The 9,570-nt window shown below is 42.5% G+C and overlaps 2 protein-coding genes across 10 annotated transcripts in view; one reads left to right on the forward strand and one right to left on the reverse strand.

Annotated features, from left to right (window-relative positions):
* Window positions 1-4,844, forward strand: part of SIAH1 (siah E3 ubiquitin protein ligase 1) — a 57,344-nt gene extending 52,500 nt beyond the window's left edge. For 7 of the 9 annotated variants that reach the window (XM_054697051.1, XM_054697053.1, XM_054697050.1 and 4 more), the window contains one exon: window positions 2,911-4,844. In XM_054697051.1, coding sequence (XP_054553026.1) covers window positions 2,913-3,761 — 849 coding nt within the window. In that variant the 5' untranslated portion in view covers window positions 2,911-2,912 and the 3' untranslated portion in view covers window positions 3,762-4,844. Of the gene's footprint in view, window positions 1-223; window positions 753-2,348; window positions 2,556-2,910 lie in introns of those variants that run through there. The other 2 variants (XM_037516302.2, XM_037516305.2) reach the window with 2 other exon arrangements.
* A 2,928-nt stretch (window positions 4,845-7,772) lies between these two features.
* The window catches only part of LONP2 (lon peptidase 2, peroxisomal), a 78,542-nt gene continuing 76,744 nt past the window's right edge, over window positions 7,773-9,570 (reverse strand). Inside the window, exon 15 of the mRNA XM_037516301.2 lies at window positions 7,773-8,178. Coding sequence (XP_037372198.1) covers window positions 7,957-8,178 — 222 coding nt within the window. The 3' untranslated portion in view covers window positions 7,773-7,956. The remainder of the gene's footprint in view (window positions 8,179-9,570) is intronic.

A 9,570-nucleotide genomic window follows, 5' to 3' on the forward strand; every position in this document is an offset into this window, starting at 1 on the left:
TCAGCTTTAACCGGTGGAAAGGCTGAGGCGTCCCGGGGATTGGCGGTGGCAGCGGCGCGGGGCGGGGGTGTGTGAGGAGGAGTTCCGCAGCGCAGGGCCGTGTTCTGAGGCGCCGGACCCGGCGGGGCGGAGCTGCCTGCTTCCCACCCCGTCCGCCCCACCCCCACCCCGCGCTGTCTGCCGGCGACCTTGTTCTCGGCTCTGCAAACCTTGGAGCTGGCTTTCCCAGCTCGCCTCCTGCCTCTGCCCCTGGCTCTGTGGACTGGAGCCCACCCTAGCTCCAGAGCCAGCTCCCAGGAAGCGCCCCTTTCTCCAGTGGCCGCGTACTGTCGTGGGGAAGTGCTTGGGACCAGTGACTCTGGGAAGACAAACTTCCGAGACAGACGAAGTTTTAAAAGAACCCATACAGGCTCCCACTTTTGGAGAGGCAGGCGAATTTGAGCTGGCGGGAAGGTGTGGTAGGTGGGTCGACTTTCCTTGGGACTGGAGAGATTTCATCTAGACCCCCTCCAGTGGCCGGTGCTGCTGAGTGAATGGAGGACACTTCCTTTCCCGATCACTTGGCCCCCGGCATGCTTACAAGCCAAGGGCATCCGGGAGGGGCCTCCGTTCCGAAATGCCTGTGCATCTTGGGGAAAGAGGATGCATTGCCCGACTTCCCATGATTGGGAGGTCTCCCATACCTTCTCTGTACTCCTGGAGGGGCGCCTTGCACACGTGTTTACCAGCTGCTGGGACAAGGAAGAGAAAAGGTACTGGCATGTGAGGGTGGCTTGCTTACACTGCAAAGCTGGAAAGTGTTGTAAGCCAGTGGAATCTGACTCGGTCAGGGCATGGCTGCAGCATAACTGAACTTGCGGGGATGTTTCTGTTGGTCTGCTGTACTTTTCTCAAGGTTAAATCAAACTTCAGGTGACTTCTGTGGGGTCGTCCAAAGACTTTTGAGTCCTTGGTTCATACCTGCAGGTCTGCGGTTGGGATTCTTTTACTGTTTGAAGATGGGGCTGGGTGGTTTCACTTTGGGGAACTTGGAGATTTTAGCAGCTGCTATCCCCTAATACCTCCATTTACAAGAAGTCCTGGCCAAATTGCACTTGTTTTTGCGTTTTGAAGAGGAGTTTTAATTGTGTTTTATACAATTTTGGAAAAATGATAGGTATAACTATAACGAGCCTGAACTATTGATGATAGATGTATAACTATTTTGCTAGATCAGGAAATTAAACAAGTGCCCTTCTTGCTTAGTTACCTTGAATATAAACCATTGATTACTACCTTTCCATTTGATTAGCTGTTTGGGCTTAGTGGTTTGAAAAACATTGGTGGCTTAGACCTTTTGCTTTTTGTCCGGGGAATCAATTTTTCACTTATTGTGTTGCTCATTTAAGTGAGCAACATAAAATAGACCATGAAACAGGTATGAGTGCTGCTCAGGCTGCCTCCCACCCTTTGTAGACAGAGGGCCTGAACTGCATGGCTCGTCATGCACCCACACTGAGGGTACCCGCATTCCAGAAGTTTCTTGATAGTTCTTCTGTTGGAATAGGACATCTGGGTCATACAGGCACTTCAGATGATGAGTCGATTGATGTCCTAAATTCATGTGATGAGCCGCACTATGATGCAATTTTGTTGCCCCTTGAAGTTTAGAATATTCTTTTTAGTGCAGTGGAATTTTTTTTTTTCCCACCCTCAGCCCTCATTTAAGGTATCTGTTATGGATTAATGTAGAACCCAAATTGCATTTACATCGGCCACTTTGGTAAACAGCATTGTTTTTTCAAAGTTAAATTCTGTACAACAGAATGATTATAGTTGAGAAAGTACTAACATTTTTATTTTATAGGAATATGGCTTTAGTATAGTTACTGGGAGTTCTAGGGCATCAACAGACTGTTCGTTTGTCAAACTGCAAGACAAACAGTGGCCTACCATAGCGCAGCAAAGGTAGATTTGTGGGAAAAGGTGCTTGTTTTATCTTAGTTTTATCTTAGATTCAACCTGACAAGTCCATTTCATTGTTCATCATTTCTTCGAGATGACATTTATCTCTTAAATAATGTCTGTTGCTGTTAGTGCTTTAGGAGCACTGGTGAACCCGAGGTACATGGAATTCTTTAACCCTGTCCCCAGTATATTTGTGTGTGTGTGTGGGGGGGTGCTTTTATCTTTATTCTTTTACCTTTTCCTGACTCTTTCTCCTTTGCTTGCAAGTTATATCTTGTGGAATGGACGTAGAGTGGAATGATTTCCTTTCTGTAAATACCAGGCTTAGAAACTTTTGAGGATGGTGCTCCATTTCTCTCTCCCTTACCGTTTTTTGGGAGGGCGGCATTGATCAGTAGGAAAGAAGATACCTGGTGTTACCATTCCAGGGGAAGACTTGACTTGATGATGCCGTTGCCACAGGCTCTTCCCCTTGTGACCACCCCTCTCCATCCCCCACATGCCCCACTAAAGCACCATTAAGAGGAGTTTGTCAGAGTCAGCACACTGGTTGCCTGTACACCTGTGGCTGTTAACAACGGACTCAGGATGGGAAATCAGCAGACCTGGTAGGGGAATTGAACAGGAGGAGAAAGTCATAGTGTTTCTTAGTTGCTTATGGTCTACTTTCTCTTTCAGCATTTTAGTCCATGTAGTCCATCCAAGGACTGTTTGTAACACTTTTTAAAGAAACAGAATTGTAGATGTGTTCTGGAACATGTTGAAAATAGGCATGCAACTCCTAATCAGCACAATCCATATTTCACTTACGTTTTATTCTTTTAATCCTGATTATTTCCCTTTATTTAGCTCATAAATTTTGTATGAAACTTTAGTTTACCTGCATGGAAACATGATAAGGCAAGTTACAGTTCTAAATATTTTTCCCCTGCCTCCATTTACTTTTATTTATGTTTTTTACAGAAATGAGCCGTCAGACTGCAACAGCACTACCTACTGGAACCTCAAAGTGTACACCATCCCAGAGAGTGCCTGCTCTGACTGGCACAACAGCATCCAACAATGACTTGGCGAGTCTTTTTGAGTGTCCGGTCTGCTTTGACTATGTGTTACCACCCATTCTGCAGTGTCAGAGCGGCCATCTTGTTTGTAGCAACTGTCGCCCAAAGCTCACATGTTGTCCGACCTGCCGGGGCCCGTTGGGATCCATTCGCAACTTGGCTATGGAGAAAGTGGCCAATTCAGTACTTTTCCCTTGTAAATATGCCTCTTCTGGTTGTGAAATCACCCTGCCACACACAGAGAAAGCAGACCATGAGGAGCTCTGTGAGTTTCGGCCTTACTCCTGCCCGTGCCCGGGCGCTTCCTGTAAATGGCAGGGCTCTTTGGACGCCGTCATGCCCCACCTGATGCATCAGCACAAGTCCATTACCACCCTGCAGGGGGAGGATATCGTTTTCCTTGCTACGGACATTAATCTTCCTGGTGCTGTGGACTGGGTGATGATGCAGTCCTGTTTTGGCTTTCACTTCATGTTAGTTTTGGAGAAACAGGAAAAATATGATGGTCACCAGCAGTTCTTTGCAATTGTACAGCTGATAGGAACACGCAAGCAAGCTGAAAATTTTGCTTATCGACTTGAGCTAAATGGTCATAGACGGCGATTGACTTGGGAAGCGACGCCTCGATCTATTCATGAGGGAATTGCAACAGCCATTATGAATAGTGACTGCCTAGTTTTTGACACCAGCATTGCACAGCTTTTTGCAGAAAATGGCAATTTAGGCATCAATGTAACTATTTCCATGTGTTGAAATGGCAATCAAACATTTTCTGGCCAGTGTTTAAACCGTTGCATTTTATTTCACAGAGAACAAGGCATCCATCCGCCTGCCAACCTGAAACTTTTGGTAGGTGGAAGCTAGACACGTGAAGGTAAATAAAAGGAAAGGCTCTTAAATACAGGAAGCACTTGCATGTAGTTAACACTAATATATTTAAAAATAAGTCAACAGTAAACCACTGAAAAAAAATATATATATATATACCCAAGGTGGGCATCTTTTGTATTAAGAAAGGAGGCATTGTAAAATAATTCTGAATTTGTGTTTGTTGTAGATTGAGTGTACTGTTGAAATACTGGGCTTTTGTTTTTTTGCGAGTGTGTGTGCGTGCGAGCGTGCGTGCAACTTGTGTGTGTGGTTTTTTTCCCCCCCTTTAACTGACAAGCCATGTTGCGTGGTCTCGGGCCACTGCTTTTCCCTTTGTGAGTCAATACATAGTGCTGCTGTGTGTATTATTTTGTGTGTGTGTTTGCTAATTTTTATTAATTCTAGTTTTTCATTAAATAAATTGACTTTCTTTTCTGTAATTCAGACTTTTCTTCACATTTTTTGTACCTTTTTAAAGTTAGTGTCCTTTTTTGATATGCATAATTGTTTATGGTGAAGTTTATACATTTGTGTTCAATACATATTTTCTTTCCCTCCATTAATCAATTCATTAGAAATATTTTAAATTCAGCCATTTTGTTGAAGGGTTCCACAGAAGAAAGGTGTAACATCAGAATTATCAGATAAAATATTTAAAGCAGCTATTAGGTGTTTCTCTTTTTTTCTCCAGTTGAGTCATACCTTTGCGCTTACTCTTTGAAAGGTTAGGGAATACTGATTTTTTTTTTTTAATACTGAAAAAAATCAGGCTTCCCCTCCTCCCCCAAATTTCTTGGAAAAATCTGAAATTTGTTATTGTATTTATTGGTTTTGCAAAAGAAGGCATCGTCTTACACAGTATTTGTAATTAAAAGCAAATCATTTGTTTAAAAAGGCAGATTGCAAAAAAAAAATGTTTTTGGGCTTTTATAATTCTCATTAAAAGAATATCTGGCAAATTAAAAACTGTAATGTGTCTGCTTTAGCTTCAAGTTTGATTAAAATCCAAAGTTGTATTTTGAAATATGGGTAGAGTTTTATTCTGAAGCAGAGCAAAAGAATGGGTAAATGTCTTGTTGGGACTGCCTAAGTCTTGTGTTTTTTTCTCCCTCTCCTTGATTACATTTTAATTTTCACAGTTCTGTTGAGAGTAACTAGTTGAAATGCTAATCACTATTTTTTCCCCTTTAAAAGTGTTATGAATTACTTCACTACTTCATAGTCTAGTGGTTATGAGCCTGGGCTCTGCAACCAGGTTTCCAAGGAGCTCCATGCCAGTCCTACCTCTAACCCACTTAACAGCCATGTGACCTCTGGAGCCAATTTCCTGGTATATAAAATGGGGCTAATTATGGTAGCTACCTCAAAGGGGTCAAACAGGTAAGTTTCCTAGAACAGTGCTTTGCACATATGTAGCCAACAGATGTCAGCTGCTATTATTATGCCTTTAACTAGCACCATGTAGTTAACTGTTGCTAGTTACCTTCACACATGGGGTGAGATTCTGAAATGGTCTCTAAAAGATTGTTTTCTGTGGTTTTTATGAGTACCCAACACCTGGATAAAATTTGGACTCCCCCATCTCCCACCATTAGTTCTAGATAGCAAAGATACCTATTCAGGAAAGAAAATTGTGCATCTCGTCCCTACATAAGCATTATTTTTTGAGTGCTAATGTGCTAGTTTTCGGTTGCAAAATGTCACCAGAAATGTAAATCCAGGTCTTTTTCTCTTAACATGTGTTTAGAAAAATGTTTTTTCTTTTAATATTTTGATTGTTTTTATGAAGGCTTATTTTGTTTTTGAAACATTGTTTACAATGTTTGACTATAAAAATAATGTCCTCAATATGCAGGCTTTGAAAGTGAGAAAGTGACAGGAGACATTAATCTTTCAGAGATTACTGCAAATATTTTTATTTTCCTAGTTCTGTGTGTATTTACATGTGCTTACACACATTTGTTTGGAAACCATGTAATTTGGGATCATGTAATTAGTCACTCCCTTGCACACCCCACATAGGATCATTTAAGCATTTCATTGTGGGAAAAAAAAAAAAAACACACCACCATTATGGGTAACTTGTGAGGATTGACTAATTTTAGCCAATTTCTTGTTGGATGTGTCTTGTCTACATAAAAAGTTTTTGGCTATTTATAAATAACCTGTGAACATTTCTATATGTTCTCTGACTTATTTTTTAAAGGTCTTGGTATGTCTATCAATGCTTTCTGGAAGTTTTGGTGAACGCAGCCATGTGAAAGACTGTCTATTTCAGTATCACCTCATGTTTTGCTGATTTATACAAATTAAGACGTTTGACAGCTTATTGAGGCTGATGTGTAAATATTTGTCAACTAATTTCAAGTCGTCTTCATATTCTTGTATGCCGAGCTCTGCTTCACCATTTGATATTAGGATGTCTAACGCTTGTTCCTAAATCATCTTTATAATTCACTCTGCTGTTACTGCCCTCCGCGTTCCTCTCTGGTGTCTTGTCTCTTGGGAATGTATAGGTAGGTGGCACTTTTTGACTTTGTCCTTCACAGACCTATTGCTTGATGCTTTTGTATTCTTAAACTTGAATTTGTCCTGCTGATTCATAGGCTAGTTTGATAGGTTGTTACTATTATCTGACGACACATTTCTTTAAGGGACATGTGACTTTACATCATTTCAATGGAACGCCAAATCCATGTGACCATCTCAGTACATGCTAAAAAAGCTTTTGACAACATATATTTCCCCTTGCATGACAAAAATGCTCCCTAAACTAGGAATAGATACCCTGGTAAATATATGCAAAGAAATCCACAAGATCACACTTAATGGTGAAAGACTGAATGCCCCTAAGATCAGGAATGCCACAAGCATAGCTATTCTTGGCCCTTCTGTTCAGCATCTACTAGTGCTGTTAGCCAGGATGAAATTTTTGTAGTGGCCGCTCGTGGTGGGGGAAGGGGAAGTCACTGTTGAAAGGATGGAGTTTCAGTTTACAACGACAAGTTTTGATGAGTTTTGATGTCTCCTGTAAGATGACTGAACAGAAATGAGACACAATAGCCAGTTGAATGTCTTAATGTTGTGATGCTGCTTCTCACTTGTCCTCACAGAACAAGGCAGGGTCACTACAGGTATTTTGGGTAATTTGCAGACCAGATTCTCATCTAAGAAATTCCAAAGTATCTTAAAATATCCCTTCTTATGTTTTGTAATATATGATTCAGAAGTACATTACTGGCTGGATTAGAAGCCACTCAGTGTGATTTGATTCTAGCTTAATCTTTACATCTAGTACTTGCATTCTACAGATGAGGAAAATGAAGAGAGAAAGTCCACGGAGCAAGCTAGTAAATAGAGGAGCCTGACGTCGTGATCCAAACCCTGTACTCAGTGATAGGGGAATGAGGCTGGGTCTTTGGGAGGTGGCGGGGGACTCGGTTTTTATCTAAGGTGACAGACATTAGGTCCGTGTGTTCCTGTGACAGGTGCTAACACCTGTCCCTCTGATACAAAGGACCACCTGAGGAGTGCTGCTTCCCTCAGCTTAAGGGAGCTGTGTTGGGACGTACAGAATATTTTCCATAAGGACTACCAATTGCTTATATTTTCTTCTCTGGCCAAGTTCTCCAAGTGATTTTCAGGATCCACTAACATCTACAGGTGAGTCCAAGGTAGTGACCTATATCAATGGTTTTTGCCCTTGACTATGCACGAGAATCAGAGGGATCTTAAATTTGTGGATGTGAATTCAGAATTTGATTCAAAAAGTGCTGGTGGTGGGGCTTGAGGATTTACATTTCTAGGTACTGTAAATGCTGCGTTCTGGGGACCCACTGAGCACCACTGCTCTACAACTTTGCAGACAGCCTGACACCACCGATGACACTTTAGTTTTTATTAATTTATTAAATTAAAATTCTGTAATAAACACCAGTCAGACATTTGAGTGAGGTTCATTAATATGATTATGTCTGCAAAGTGGGGGTGTTTTGCTTATCCCTACTGCCGTGGATAAAATCAACCTTGTCATTACCTTTTGGTACCTCTTAAAATTCTACAAAGTCGAGATTTAGGCCTACAGTTTGCTGCTTACAAGACCAGGCCTGGTATTGATGCTAAAGCCACCGTCAAAAGCTGCATTAAGGACTTCATCCAGGCAGCTTGCTGTCACAAAACTTAGATCCTGTCGCACATTGCCTGGGATTTCTTCAAGGTCCTTTTCATTCCTCTGAGGGATGATGATGCGCTTGAGGCCTGCTCTGTGTGCTGCCAGCACTTTGTCTTTAATTCCACCCACCTAGAAGGACACACAAAATTTAAGAAAGCTCAGACGATTCCTCAGCTGTGGAAAAAACCCTGGCCCACCTTTGTTTCACTGAGCTGAAGCACTGCTATTTTCAAGCTTCCGAAGACTCTTCCATTTTAAAGCGTGAGCTAGGAAAGCTACTAAAAAGGTTAATGCAACCACTTACATTTCAATTAGCGTTAAAATCATTTCAGTGGAAGAAAATTCTTAGTTTTTGATAGGTATGAGCATCTCTTCTGTCCTTTTTGTTTACTGCCCAGGTTAACATACTTCATTCTGTAAACCCAGCAATCTCATCTAAAGGTAGATTCTGAAAAGCATCGCATTGTTTTGACCCCAAGTTCCATTCCCACGGGGCTTAGCTGTATGTCAGGTAATTTCCTTCCATAGAGGTTCTTGAAGTTGTAACCTCTGGGCTACCTGAAGAAGTTTCAGGCCATCCATCCTGAAACTAGAGCCTTGTGGTTTTAAATAGGTCCACAAGGGTCCCTTCAGAAGGCAGAGTAATTCCCTTCTGGAATACAGGTCAGGGTTAGCGACTCACAAGAAAAACTAAGTGGTAGAACTGGCGCTACATGGTTTCCAAGGTTGAGTGACAGAACAAATGTGAGCTTGCCTGGATCTGTATCTTGGATCTCTTGTCCTGGAGGTCACCAACCGCTATGTTTGAGGTTATCCAAGCAGCCTGTGGAGAAGCCCTAAGCTGAGCAACTGCCACCCATGACCAACTTTACCAGTCATGAGAGAACCGCACTGGAAGCAGGTGCTCCTGTCTCGGTCAAACTGCAGACGGGGACCTGACTGGTGGTATGATGATAAAATGGGAGAGACCAGGCATGAGAGATCTGGCAAGAAGGGCCCAGTTAAGCCACTCCTGAATGCATGACCCATGGGCACTGTGAGAATAATCATTACTGTCTTGGGGTGGTATGGAACGCGGCAGTAGACAACAGCTCCCAGTCAGCCCACCACGAATGCGTACTCCCTGGATAAGGCTGCTCAGCGCCCTCCTGCTGCAATCAAGACTGGCTGCTCGAAAAACTGAAAATGGAAATGCCATACCTCAGTTACTCCTAGTATCTACCCAAAGAATACAAAGATGCTACTTTGCAAACATAGAAGCATCCCCTGTTCATCACAGCATTATTTACAGTAGTTACAGCTGGAAACAACCTAAGTGTCCACCAACAGCTGGTGGGTAGAGGAGGAGGCGTCTGTCTACACGATGGATGCTACTCGGCTGTAAGAATGAGGAAATCCTGCCATCCTCTGTACTGAGGGGATTATGCCAAGCGGAGTAAGAGAAAATAAAACAAAAAACTTTAGACTCTAACAGAATGGAGAAGGGTGGGTAAAGCAGTGACAGGCCAGGTGGGTGGTGGG

Source organism: Talpa occidentalis, unplaced genomic scaffold, assembly GCF_014898055.3.
Source record: "Talpa occidentalis isolate TD23 unplaced genomic scaffold, MPIMG_talOcc4v2.1 talOcc4.17, whole genome shotgun sequence".
NCBI lineage: Eukaryota > Metazoa > Chordata > Mammalia > Eulipotyphla > Talpidae > Talpa > Talpa occidentalis.